The sequence below is a fragment of the Rhineura floridana genome, chromosome 1 (genome assembly GCF_030035675.1).
Source record: "Rhineura floridana isolate rRhiFlo1 chromosome 1, rRhiFlo1.hap2, whole genome shotgun sequence".
Taxonomy (NCBI): Eukaryota; Metazoa; Chordata; class Lepidosauria; order Squamata; family Rhineuridae; genus Rhineura; species Rhineura floridana.
The window spans coordinates 152,674,251-152,688,452 of record NC_084480.1 but is presented as its reverse complement, the minus strand read 5'-3'; the positions used below and the strand labels follow the sequence as shown (position 1 = coordinate 152,688,452).

The 14,202-nt window shown below is 43.7% G+C and overlaps 1 protein-coding gene across 5 annotated transcripts in view; it reads left to right on the top strand.

The window, feature by feature from the left end:
* WDR3 (WD repeat domain 3) overlaps positions 1-14,202 on the top strand; it is a 56,403-nt gene that overhangs the window by 24,394 nt on the left and 17,807 nt on the right. For all 5 annotated transcript variants that reach the window (XM_061637860.1, XM_061637856.1, XM_061637852.1 and 2 more), the window contains exons 8-13: positions 2,597-2,698; positions 2,799-2,896; positions 6,614-6,718; positions 9,608-9,838; positions 10,372-10,465; positions 13,937-14,038. In XM_061637860.1, the coding sequence (XP_061493844.1) occupies positions 2,597-2,698; positions 2,799-2,896; positions 6,614-6,718; positions 9,608-9,838; positions 10,372-10,465; positions 13,937-14,038 (732 nt within the window). The remainder of the gene's footprint in view (positions 1-2,596; positions 2,699-2,798; positions 2,897-6,613; positions 6,719-9,607; positions 9,839-10,371; positions 10,466-13,936; positions 14,039-14,202) is intronic.

Sequence of the window (14,202 nt, the reverse complement as noted above, 5' to 3'; positions counted from 1 at the left end):
TCTTCCTTCTGAGGATGTGGACAAGGTACTTTCAACGGTGAAGTCTACCACCTGTCTGACTGATCCTTGCCCATCATGGTTCCTTATGAACTGCAAGGAGAAATTGGGCGAAGGGATCAGGGCGGTGGTAAATGCATCCTTGAAGGAGGGTGTAATGCCACCGGCCCTCAAGGAGGCAATTATAAAACCCATTCTAAAAAAGTCCTCCTTGGATCCCCAAGTTTTGAACAACTTTCGCCCCATTTCGAATTTGCCATTTTTGGGCAAGATCATTGAGCGAGTGGTGGCTAACCAGTTGTCAGCACACTTGGATGAAACGGATTATTTAGATCCATACCAATCGGGTTTCAGGACTGGACATGGTACTGAAACAGCCTTGGTCGCTCTGGTAGATGATATGAGGAGGGCACTAGACAGGGGAGAATTCACCTTTCTTGTCCTCCTGGATCTCTCAGCGGCTTTTGATACCGTCGACCACAGTATCCTGTTAGATCGCCTGGGGGGATAGGAATAGGAGGCACTGTTTTACAGTGGTTCCGTTCCTTTCTCTCTGACAGGCATCAACAGGTAGCATTGGGAGATGAGGTTTCAGACCCTTGGCCCCTCACTTGTGGAGTACCACAGGGTTCTATCCTCTCTCCCATGCTATTTAACATCTATGTAAAACCGCTGGGAGCTATCATCAGGGGTTTTGGGCTGCGGTGTCACCAATATGCTGATGACACGCAGCTCTATCTCTCCTTTAAATCTTCACCGGAGTTGGCTGTAGAGACCTTGTCCAAGTGCCTGGAATCCGTGAGTGGGTGGATGGGAAGAAACAGGCTGAAGCTCAATCCTGATAAGACCGAGGTGCTACTTGTGGGTGACAGGGGAAGGTTGGGTGTTGCTGACCTGAATCTTAATGGGGTAAAATTGCCCCTGAAGGATCAGGTCCGCAGCCTCGGGGTTGTTCTTGATTCCAAGCTGTCCATGGAGGCTCAGATTTCGGCAGTGAGCCGGGCAGCTTGGTATCAACTACACCTCATACGGAGGTTGCAACCCTACCTTCCTATTCATCAGCTCCCACTGGTGGTACATGCCCTGGTCACCTCTCGATTAGACTACTGCAATGCGCTCTACGTGGGGTTACCCTTGAAAACGGTCCGGAAACTACAACTGGTGCAGAATGCGGCGGCACGCCTGCTTACAAACAGCCGCCGCCGTGATCACATCACGCCGGTGTTATTTCATCTACATTGGCTTCCAGTTGTTTTCCGGGCCCAATTCAAGGTGTTGGTCTTAACCTTTAAATCCCTATACGGTCTCGGCCCAGTTTACCTGAAGGAGCACCTCCAGTACCACCAACTAAGCCGCCCGACCAGATCAGCCACACAGGGCCTTCTCTCCGTCCCACCAACGAAAACAGCTAGGTTGGTGGGGACTAGAGAGAGGGCATTGTCAGTGGCGGCCCCCACTTCTCTCCGTCCCACCAACGAAAACAGCTAGGTTGGTGGGGACTAGAGAGAGGGCATTGTCAGTGGCGGCCCCCACTCTCTGGAACTCCCTCCCGTTCGATCTTTGCCATGCCCCTTCCCTAGATACATTTCGCCGAGCCTTGAAAACATGGCTCTTTGGACAGGCCTTTGGGGTCCCCGGGGTGGGCTAATTTCTTTATATTGTTTTAAAATTGTCTATTGATGGCCCTGTACTGCCGCTTTTTAAAATGGTTATTGTTGACTGCATTGTATTTTATTATGTATTGTATTATTATGTATTGTTGAATTTAATGTTGTACGTCGCCTAGAGTGCTTTCGGCCAGATAGGAGACACAAAAATTAAATTTATTATTATTATTATTATTATTATTATTATTATTATTATTATTATTATTATTATATGTGCACTTGTAGATATATGAACAGCAAACATGGCTCTTCCTGTCTTGTCTAATTTGGCCTCTTCGATAAGCAAGATATCTCTGCCCGTGTTTTCCCCTTCTGTGATCTATCATTTTCGTTTCCAAATAGTCACAAAAGACGTTGTCAACCCCTTCCTCCAGCAGCACATAGGCTGCACTTCCTGCTGTCCCGCCCACCTCATAATAGGCTTAGAGAAGACAAAGGATAAAGAGGGAAAGAAGAACAACTTGGAATGGCGTTAGCCAAGCTTTATTTCTCAGCTTGAGAATGTTTTCAACTGCTTTTAGATTGTGTTTTTTTTAGTTGATGTGTTTGCTGCCCTGGGGTCCTTTGGGAGGAAGAGTAGGATATAAAACTGGGATATAATAAATAAATACGAACACTGATTTCTTTATACATTTCAATGTATTCTTTCCCATTTTTTCAAAGTGTCTGGGAACCCATGCCTGTGGTACATCACCTTGTCATTCAGTGCTTGGGTGAACATCTCTTGCTGTTACTCATTTGTGTCTGGAAGAATTTTTGATTTCCAGACTATCAGTGCTTTTGTGAATCCTCTGAAAAGATCCTTTTAAGGTGCATTAGTTATGCCCAGTTTGTTGCAATATAGTTTTGAATTACAATTTTGATGTATGCTTTTGGTGGCTTTTTTGAAATTTTCAGACCATAGTTGTTTACACTTTTTTGCCCTTTTAAAGCATATCCTGAAGTGCATAAAAGCTGGTTCCATCATGCGGGAAGGAAGGGACCGAGTTGTTAATCTTGCTACTGACCGCACTGGAAGGATTCTCGCTTGTCATGTAAGTTACTAGCTTTTGTAACTTATAGGAAGCTTTCTTGTTATATAGAGATTTCTGGTTCAGGGAATTCTGCAACTTACATTGTTTATCCTTTTCCAAGGGAACAGACTCTGTTCTAGAAGTGTTCTATGTCCTTAGCAAAGAGGAGATTTGTAAGAAAATAGAGAAGAAAATGAAGAAAGCAAGGAAAAAGGCCAAGTAAGTGCATATTGCAAAACATTTCATTTTTATTTATTGGTACAGAACTTGATTCATGTCAGAATGCAGGTGTCCTATCATGAGCAAAGGATTTTGAATGTAGTTCAATATGCGACAAGTAAATGCAGTATTTGCAATTGGAATAAATTGCATATAACAGCCAAATTTTCAGTGTGTATATTTTACACATTGACGAGAGGCTCAGTAAAATAAAAAAGTTCTAAACTATTGCCTTCTGTTTGGAAGGACTTGTTACTTTTGATGTGCAACACAGCTGCATATTCCAATGACTGGTCTACCTACGCCACAAGACACCTTGAGAAGACTCTTTGGGGATATTATGGAAAATCTCAGCACTTTGGATCTTTTCGGAACTCTTAGCTCAATATAGCACAAAACAAAGCATATAATAGTCAAGTTCAGTGGTTCCCAAACTTTTCTGCATGGAACCCTTGACAGTTGCTGATCATTTTGGTGGACCACTTAGTTATTTTTCTGTCTGTTGTAGCAATAGTAATGTGCTCTGCTCGGTGCCATATGACAATTATATTTTTATTTCTTTTATTTCTTACATTGTATTTTATTGTATTACAATTTGCATTCCATAGAATTCAAAAGGTAATACAATAAAATACAATATAAGAAATGAAATACAATTACAAAATCTATATGAATATTTGCAGATAACCTGAATGAAGTTTGTGGACCACAGTTTGGGAACCTCTGGTTTAGTTGCAGCAGAGGATTGGCAGAGGTGGGAAGACTCCATGTTCCCTGAAGGCTCTTGGAATGTGGGAGAGATGGAGCAAGCGAGTTCCACCCAAGCAATTTCAGGAAAATAAGGAAAAGGGGCATGATGGAATTAGATGATACTTTACCTCACCAAAGACTCCTGAGGAAGCTTACCTGTCATGGAGTTACAGGAGAGCTCCTCTTGTTGATCAGAAACTGGCTAGGAAACAGAAAGCAGAGAGTGGGAATAAATGGATAGTTCTGCCAATGGAGGGCTGTAGAAAATGGATTCCCCCAAGCATCAATATTGGGACCTGTGCTTTTTAACTTGTTCATAAATGATCTAGAGTTAGGGGTGAGCAGCAGGGTTGTAGTCGTCCAGGGACTCGGGGTCTTAGGCACCTTACTTTTTTGGGAGTAGGGTCCCTATGTCTCCAGCATCCTATGAGCCAATTAGCATGAAAAGAGTGTGTGTTACTCACTGACAAGAGTCTTCTAATATACTACCTTGTCCTTTCCTGCTGATTTGGAGCCCATCAGAGTGAAAGGAGGTGAGTCAGTCACTGAGAAGACAGTTCTCAGCAGCTAACACTCTCCTTTCATGCTTATTGGCTCCTAGGGATGTCTGCATTAACAAGGGTCTCATTCTCAACCCAGCAGCCAAAAAAAAGAGGATGGGTAAAGGTGTTGCTTTACTATCATGAGGGGACCCAGCACTTCTGAATTTGCCACTACACTACTGGTGAGCAGTGAGGTGGCCATATTTGCTAATGATAGTAAATTCCATGCTAGGGGTCATTAGGAAAGATACCGACAATAAAACTGCCAATATCATAATGCCATTATATATATCCATGGTGCATCCCCATTTGGAATACTGTGTACAGTTGTTGTTGTTGTTGTTGTTATTTATTTATTTATTTATTCAGTTTCTATACCGCCCACAGCCAACAGCTCTCTGGACGGTGAACAACATAAATATAAAAATACAATAAGATAAAATCACATAATAATTACCACACACATAATAGCAATTCTCAAAGCTAAAAACATATTACACAATTAATTTAGTATACCAGAGTGTTATAAATATACTAAAATATATTAAAATGCCTGGTAAAAGAGGTACGTTTTAACCTGGCGCCGAAAAGAAAGCAATGTTGGCGCCAGGCGCACCTCGTCAAGACTGTTCCATAGTTTGGGGGCCACCACTGAGAAGGCCCTAGATCTTGTCGTCATCCTCCGAGCCTCTCTATGAGTCGGGACCCGGAGGAGGGCCTTCGATGTTGCACGCAGTGTACGGGTAGGTTCATATTGGGAGAGGCGTTCCATCAGGTATTGCGGACCCGCGCCGTGTAAGGCTTTATAGGTCAAAACCAACACTTTGAATCTGGCCCGGAAACATATAGGCAGCCAGTGCAAACGGGCCAGAACAGGTGTTATATGTTCGGATCGTTTGGTCCTAGTCAGCAATCGGGCCGCAGCGTTTTGCACGAGCTGCAGTATCCGAACCGTCTTCAAAGGTAGCCCCATGTAGAGCGCATTGCAGTAGTCCAGTCTTGAGGTTACCAGAGCGTGGATAACTGAAGCGAGGTCGTTGCTGCCCAGATAGGGACGTAGCTGAGCTACCAACCGAAGTTGGTAGAACGCACTTCGTGCCACCGAGGCTACCTGGGCCTCAAGTGACAATGAAGGATCTAAAAGAACTCCCAGACTACGAACCTGCTCCTTCAGGGGGAGTGTAACCCCATCCAGAACAGGTTGAGTATCCACCATCTGATCAGAGAAACCGCTCACTAACAGCATCTCAGTCTTGTCTGGATTGAGCTTCAATTTATTAGCTCTCATCCAGTCCATTATTGCGGCCAGGCAACGGTTCAGTACATTGACAGCCTCACCTGAAGAAGATGAAAAGGAGAAGTAGAGCTGCGTGTCATCAGCATACTGGTGACTACGCACTCCAAAACTCCTGATGACCGCCCCCAGTGGCTTCATGTAGATGTTAAAGAGCATGGGGGACAGAACTGACCCCTGTGGGACCCCATACTGGAGAACCCAGGGTATCGAGCAATGCTCCCCAAGCACTACCTTCTGGAGCCAACCTACCAAGTAGGAGCGGAGCCACTGCCAGGCAGTACCTCCAACTCCCGACTCCATAAGTCGCTCCAGAAGGATACCATGGTCGATGGTATCAAAAGCAGCTGAGAGATCAAGGAGAATCAACAGGGTTACACTCCCCCCGTCCCTCTCCCGACATAGGTCATCGTACAGGGCGACCAAGGCTGTCTCAGTACCAAAACCAGGCCTGAAACCAGGTTGAAATGGATCTAGATAATTGGTTTCATCCAAGAGTGTCTGGAGCTGGTTAGCAACCACCCGCTCTAAGACCTCGCCCAGGAAAGGAACATTCGCTACCGGCCTATAGTTGTTTAGGTTTTCTGGATCCAAGGAAGACTTCTTTAGAAGTGGTCTTACAGCCGCCTCTTTCAGGCAGCTGGGGACCACTCCCTCTCGTAAGGAGGCATTTATCACTTCCCTGGCCCAGCCGGCTGTTCCATCCCTGCTAGATTTTACCACCCAAGAGGGGCAAGGATCCAGAGCAGAAGTGGTTGCACGCAGCAGTCCAAGCACCTTGTCAACTTCCTCAAGCCTCCCCTCAAAAAGGATACTGTAGAGCTGGAAAAGGTTCAGAAAAGGGCAACCAAAATAATCAGGTCCTGCTTGTGGGCTTCCCAAGGGCAACTGTTTGGCCACTGTGACAACAGGTTGCTGGATTTGATGAGCCGTTGGCCTGATCCAGCAGGCTCTTCTTACATTCTTACGTACAGAGGGCTGAGTTTGGCCCACGAGCTGCCAGTTGTCATCTCTAGTATGACATTATCTTGTTCACGTGTATTTATTTTCTTTGTATTTATCCTCATATTTCTGAATCAAACAGAGGTTGGATTCAGTTGCTTATCTCATTTTTTTTCCTGTTTATCCTAGGGAAAGGTCAGATGTGGAGGATAAAGAACATGATGCCATTGTGGAGTGCAATCTACAAGAAAAGATTCAGCGTCTCATTAACATCAAAGCTTCTGCTAAAATCAAGTGAGTTCAAGGCATTGAGGATGGTGGTAATAATGTAGATGTTATTGTTGCTTTTAAAAACAAAATTGCCATCCATGTGCTTGGTAGTTTACAGAGTTATGTAAGCAAAAACACAAGCCCCATAGCGCTTACAATCTATGGTAAATGTTGACAGTAGGAGCGACAAGCAAAAAAAAAGGAGGAGAAGGCTTGGACAGGTCAAGGTACTCTATGAATGTGAACAAATCTAGTTACACACTCTTGGGCTTTCTTTTAGTTGTGTGCCTCTTCTGATGTAGGTTTTGAGGGACTGGGAAAGAGATGGTCTAACACAAATGTTGTGGGAGAGAGTTTTAGGTAGCAAGGCACAAAGGATGGATGAGCCATTTAAATGATTAGAGAATTTGGACTGCTGAGAGTGATAGAGCTGGATAAGGAAAGTCAGGGGCACTGACTTGTTGGGTTACACACGCAGAAAATAAGGTGGGACACAACTGGGGAGGGAGGGGCTTTGAAGGTAAGGATAAGGAATTTGCATGATGTACACAGGATGGGGACCAGAACTACAAGGAAAAGGGTAGTTTGAGTTTGTGTTTGAAAACTGTACAGTGTTCGGATTAAAAGACTTAGAATTTTCAGTCTGGAAAACAAATTTGTTATTTTCCCTAGAATCAGGGAGTTAAGTGTCCCCTGGATGGTTTAATTGGTTCTGTTTGTTTAACTACTGGTTGCTCCTCCCTCAGAGGGAGGGCCAAATAAACTTGATGATGCCACTTTCAGAGAAGAGTTCTTGCTGAGCCACCCTTAATAAAGGGCAGGTTCATTGTGTATTTACTTTCCAAGCCGTGCTTCATTATAGCATGAAGGAAGGCTCCTTAGGATTGCCAAGATGCTAGGGAGGCATCCAAGGGCCCTGGAGACAGGAGCGCTGGGAAGTGCCACCCATGCAAGCATTTCCACAGCTTGGTCTTTGTTCCTCAGGCGCCTAGTCGTCCTCCCAATGGAGGGGCATGGGAGGTGGCTTAGGCATCAGGAGGAGTGTTACTATAGTGTTCGGTGGTGAGGAAGCCATTATAGTGGTGTACACCCCCCTGTCCCTACTTACTCCTGGATCTGATGGCTGGCTCATAACAAATCCTATTCAAATTATTAGTTGTAGAATGTGGGGAACCTGTCAAGGCCAGATTATCCATGGTGCAGTTGGAGCAATTGTACCAGGGCCCAGCCTGCAGAAGGGCCCAGGCTCTGAGCTTTCATTTTTTTAAAAAGTAAGTTGACCTTCTATTAATACAGTTAGGAAGCAAACATGCTGGCTGATAAGCCAACCTTGCTTTTCCTGCCTTTTCAGTGTTTTTAATAAATGAGTGAAGTCAGAGCTGTGGTTGGCAAGTCAGTTTTTCAACACCAGAATACAGAAATCCTTGGGTCCGAAAGGGCACTGATTTCCATTTTGCCTTTTGTTTCTGTTTCCTAGCCTGTCTCTGTAGTTTGTGCAGGCCCAGCAGCAGTCAGTCAGGTCAGAGAACACTATGTACATTTGTAATTAATATAGTACAGCCTTATTGATCCTAAATGTTTTGGTTACCTCCCTCCTCCTCCCCGAAAAGCAATCTAATAAATGAGAAGGTTTGGGGGAAGTGATTTATAGTGTTCTGTCTGAACAGAGTTAAGAGTTTGGCTAAATTTAATCTGAACAGGAGTAGACTTTGCATGTTGAGTTTTGTGTTTGACTTTTGCGCGAAATGACAATGGTGAGAAGTGTGTGGAAAAGATGGCTGATTTTTAAAACATTTAAGGTTTTGTTATTGATTATGATTTGTCTTATTACTGATCTTTGTAGGCTTCTCTGGAAGCCTTTTATGGCTGCAGAGCGGGGTAAAAATGTTTTTTTTTATGTCAGTAGTATAGTATGCAAAATAAAGTATGCTTCAGAACACTGGAGCTTGCTTGGGTTCTTGAAGCAGTGAGGTGTGTTCACAGGTTAGTAAAAATAAAGACTTCAGTAAACCAGAAACAATTTTTTTTTTAAAAAAATGGCAGTGTGTGTGTGTGGGGGGGTAGTCCCTCTGCATAAGGGCAACCAGACTGGATGAAACTTGCTGAACATTTGGGAAAGCAGGGAAACCCAGGCTGTGGGAACATTTCTTATCTGCCTTCAGCCATTTATGAAGAAATTGTACCGGTCATGATAAAAGTACTTGGTGCTATATGCTTGGAAACAATTGCTTTCTGGGGGAGGGGGTACTTTTTGGGGAACTGCACAAGGGCCCCCAACCACCTTAATTTGGCCCTGGAGCCAATGCATCACTCCTGCCAGCTTGGTAGAGAATTTTGCTGGAAATGGAGGGCAAAACTTGATGGGTATGCCTTTTTCACTCTGAGGAGGGCTGGGGTTTTCTAAAAGCTCACAATAAGAGCTCTCAGCTAGGTTTAAGAGATCTTCAGTTGCTCATCTTGCTGTCCCCTGAGAGGAAGCAGTTGTAAGTATCCAAGGAAAAGAAGTCAATCCTAGAGCTCAGATTACAGATTCTTTAACTATTTGAGGGACAGAAAGCAACCTAGGTAAATTTATTCCAGTTTAGCATATGACCACATAGGTCCCCAGACCTTGTATACTGGTTCCTAGGGATGTGGATCAGCTTTCAAGAGTCTATAGATAATATAAACAAATATCCTAGCTCAAGTGACATGAGGGCTTTACCCTATTATGTCAGTGTTTCATGTACGATTCTTTTTAGCAAAATCCATCTGTTGTCATGGTATTAAATTATTACTGCAAATGATGCTTGTATTCATCCTCCAGTTAGCCTGATCTATAGAGTATCTCTGGGGGCTATTGTTCTCAACCCACTTAATTCTTTTATATACTACCTAATGTTTTCTAACAATGATAATTATTTTGTTCAACAGGTCATTTGATTTGATACTCAATCCAAAAGGGGAGCTGAAAGCCGCTGTAATGCTCCAGAATAATACAATTGAAGCATACACCTTGAACCCATCAGCACAGATACCCCGAGTTGTACAGATGGCCAGGATAACCATTGGTGGTCACTGCAGTGATGTCAGAACACTGGCATTTAGTTCGGACAACATTGCCATTCTCTCTGCAGCTGCTGAATCAGTTAAGATTTGGAACAGGTATGAAATTTCTCTGAACGCTGGAGAAAAAACTAGAGTTGCAGTAGATGTTTGCAAGGGCTGCTAAACTTATTAACTTCAGATGCAAATTCAGATGGCTTAATACTGAGTTTGGGGAGAAACCTTTCTTTTTCTGTCAGTGATTTGAGTATAGCCATGAGTGCAGCCAAAAACTTGGGACCATGCAGATTACTATGCTAATGTGACACAAGCCTTCCTTTTTGAAATTGAAAGCCACGTTCCCTTGAAGGAAAGTGGTTGGGGAGTGCATGCGGTGGTAGGGAGGGCTGGTAGTGGGCAGCCAAAGTGGGCAGGAATACCCCCTTTCTCTTTCTTCTGGCATCTCGTTCCCATTAATTCTCTCCCTTTGTCACTCACCCCCCAATTCATTCATGTTCTTTCTCCCCCCCCCCCGTTATTTGCTCACACAAAAGTCAAGGACGTCATGTGTTAAGTTTCTCTGCCTCTCCTATTCTCCCTTCTCTCCCTGTGTATACAATGGGTGTCTTTATGTGTGCTGCTTCTAATTGCAGGTCTACCTTGCAATGTATCCGGACCATGGCATGTGAGTATGCTCTTTGCTCACTCTTTGTGCCAGGAGATCGACAAGTCATTGTAGGAACCAAGGTAAGCTCCCATCTATTCTGAAGCACTAGCGAACCTGAACAATCCCCTTATGTTTCAGATATAATCTGTGGAGAAAATTGTATCAATCTAATTTAGAGCCACTCCTCTAGCTCCTCTACAAATGGAGTGCTAGAGGGAGATGCAACTTAGTGTCAGCCCTAGGTATGTGGGTATATAACCAGAGAAAAGTCCTTATTGTATATTTAAAGTCTGGTTTTAGTGTTTTGCTTTTCCTAGACAAGCCTCGGGGTAGTAGGCAAGTATGTTTTTATGTATATTCCAAATTGCTTTGAAGACATTGAATACAAGGCGCTCATATGTTCAAATGTGTGGATTTGTTTGAAGGATGGTAGCTACAGTGCCTTGCAAAAGTAATCAGACCTTGACCAATATTCTCATATTACTGATTTACAAATGGCACCTTGTAATTTCATTCTGTATGATACTTTATTTTGAATCACTGAAGCTCAAAATCAATTATTGTGAGGTGACATTTGTTTTATGTTGGGAAATGTTTGTAAGAAACAAAAAACTGAAACATGTTGCTTGCATAAGTATTCAACTCCCACACATTAATATTTGGTTGAGCCACCTTTCGCTGCAATAATGGCTTCTAAGCCTTTTGGGGTAGGTATGTACCAGCTTTGCACAGAGTTGGAGGTATTTTGGCCCATTCTTCTTAGCAGATTTGCTCCAGGTTGTTCAGGTTGGTTGGACATCGCTTGTGGACTGCAATTTTCAAAAAGCGCTGCAGATTCACAATGGGATTGAGATCAGGACTTTGACTGGGCCACTGTAGGACATTCACCTTTTTGTTCTTGAGCCACTTTAGTGTTGCTTTGGCCTTGTGCTTGGGATCATTGTCCTGCTGAAAAGTGAATTTCCTCCCAAGCCTCAGTTTTTTAGTGGACTGAAGCAGGTTCTCTTGCAGTATTTCCCTGTATTTTGCTCCATCCATTCTTCCTTCAGTTTTAACAAGATGCCCAGTCCCTGCTGAGGAGAAGCATCCCCACAGCATGATGCTGCCACCACCATACTTCACTGTAGGGATGGTGTGTCTTGAGGCATGGAAAGTGTTAGGTTTGTGCCTCACATAGCGCTTTGAGTTTGGGCCAAAAAGCTCTATCTTGGTCTCATCTGCCCACCAAACCTTTTCCCACATTGCATCTGGGGCACTCTCATGTTTTCTGGCAGACTCCAGACGTACTTTCAGATGCCACTTTTTGAGTAACGTCTTCATTCTTGCCACCCTCCCATACAGGTCAATGTTATGCAGAGCTCTTGATACGGTTGACTGGTCCACCATTACTCCACTCCCAGCCACTGAACTCTGTAGGTCCTTCAAAGTGATTGTTGGCCTCACAGTGGCTTCTCTCACAAGTCTTCTTCTTGTTTGCGTGCCGAGTTTTGAGGGACGGCCTTTTCTTGGCAGTGCCTGGGCGGTGTGATGTAGCTTTCACATCCTGATTATTGATCTAACTGTGCTCACTGGGATATTATTGTTTATAATACTTGTATATTATTCTGTACCCTTTTCTTAATCTATGCATTTGTATTCCATTCTCTCTCACTTCTGTGGAATGCTCTTTGGCCTTTATTTTCCTTCAGATCCACAGCCTGACCAATGATCATTCAACAGTGGGGTTTTTATGCTGACAGTATGATAGCAACTTTAATGGTTCACAGGTGGAGGCCGATGGTAAGGTAATTGTGTCCTCAAGAGGGCATTTTCTTTCATCTGTGTAAACTAGGAGCTTCCACAGCACAAGAGTTGAATACTTATGCAAGCAAGATGTTTCAGTTTTTTATGTTTGTTACAAACATTTCCCAACATAAAACCAATGTCACCTTACAGTAATTGATTTTGAGTTTCAGTGTTTCAAAATAAGTATCATACAGAATGAAATTACAATGTACCATTTGTAATTCAGTAATATGGGAGCATTGGCCAGGGGTCTGAGTACTCTTTGCAAGGCACTCTATATTATGCAGTAGGGCTGTGCTTCAGATTTGGCTGAGTCCTGAACCAAATTGGACCGATTTAGTGGGTTCCACTCTGGATCACCATGGGTCGGGTCGCCGAGAGCCATCCAGGGCTGTCAGTAGGCAAGGCATCAGGCAAGAAGGAGAGGGGAAACCCCCACCTTAAGGCCAAATCTTTCTGGGAAAAGGTTGGAGACTGATGCCATCTGACTCTCCTTTCTTCCTTCCTGTCTGACACCCCACCCCAGAAGCACCACCCTGCTTGATCGATGCCTCTGCTTGGGGCAGATCAGCCTGATGCAGGGAAACAGATTGCAACCCTGAGGCAGATTTATTGGGGTGGGGGGAATTGTGCATGGCTCTATTATGCAGCTGGGAACGCTTTCTGCTACATTGTCTTTGACCACAGTTCCTCTGTTTGAAATGTGATATCACAGCGAGATATATTGCAAGTGACTCTTGAATAAAATTTCAGGATGATAAGGAAGGATTTATATAACTGTACGTACTCATGAGGATCCTCCGTGGCGCAGAGTGGTAAGCAGCGGTAATGCAGCCGAAGCTCTGCTCACGGCCGGAGTTCGATTCCAATGGAAGGAGGAAGTCGAATCTCTGGTAAAAGGGGTCGAGGTCCACTCAGCCTTCCATCCATCCGTGGTCGGTAAAATGAGTACCCGGCATATGCTGGGGGGTAAAGAAAGGCCAGGGAAGGAACTGGCAATCCCACCCCATATGTACGGTCTGCCTAGTAAACGTCACAAGACGTCACCCTAAGAGTCGGAAACGACTTGCACTACAAGTGCAGGGACACCTTTACCTTTTACCTACTCATGAATCACACTGTGGACATGCTGAACTGCTCCTAGACTCCCAATGTCCTTTTGGAATTTGATGAGTTTTGAATACTTCAACTGTATCTTTATCGATATGAGTGTGTTAGGAGCACAGCTGTGAGTGAAAAATGCAACATGGAGATGGTTCTGGTATTGCTGCCTCTCCGCTGCATCTGGGATTTAATAATGACCGCCTTTTGTTTCGGCCTCGTTTTCTGCACTGGCCTCTCCCTTGTGTGTAATCATTGAAAAAATCCTAGTACTGAGAACATTCTGGCTAAGATAGAGTTATGAATCAGTAAGTCCCCTGTTTGAATCTTGCCTCAACCATAAATTCATTAGGCACACCTCTCTTTCTCAGGCTCTCTTCCTCTCCATTGGCATTGTGGGTTAATAATACCAATTTTACAGGATTGCATGGTAAAATAAAATGATTCATGTGAAGCACTTTGAACACTCTAAACTGCTATATAAATGTGGTTGGACCAGTGCTCAAAATGGGACTCTATCCCACTTCTTCTTAGGCAGACATAATTGAATCTGGCTTAACCATCGCAGTCTTCTTCTAACTCACACAAGCATTAGATTGAGTTATCTTTCTATAGAAATCTGAATCGTCTCCACAACTCATGATCCAATTTTATTTTTGCTTCAGACTGGGAAGCTGCAACTATTTGATTTGGCTTCTGGGATTTTATTGGAGACCCTAGATGCTCATGATGGGGCCCTCTGGTCTATATCTCTTTCTTCAGATCAGGTAGTTACAGCATACTTTCTATTTTATTGGAATTCCTCTTTTCATGGTAGACTTATAGTACATTTAGGAATGATCCTTTTCAATGAGTGTTGACATGTATTTACTGTCTGAGATGAGAGCTTTTTAATATGATTGTGTATTTTTATTACTGTATTTTTATTTTG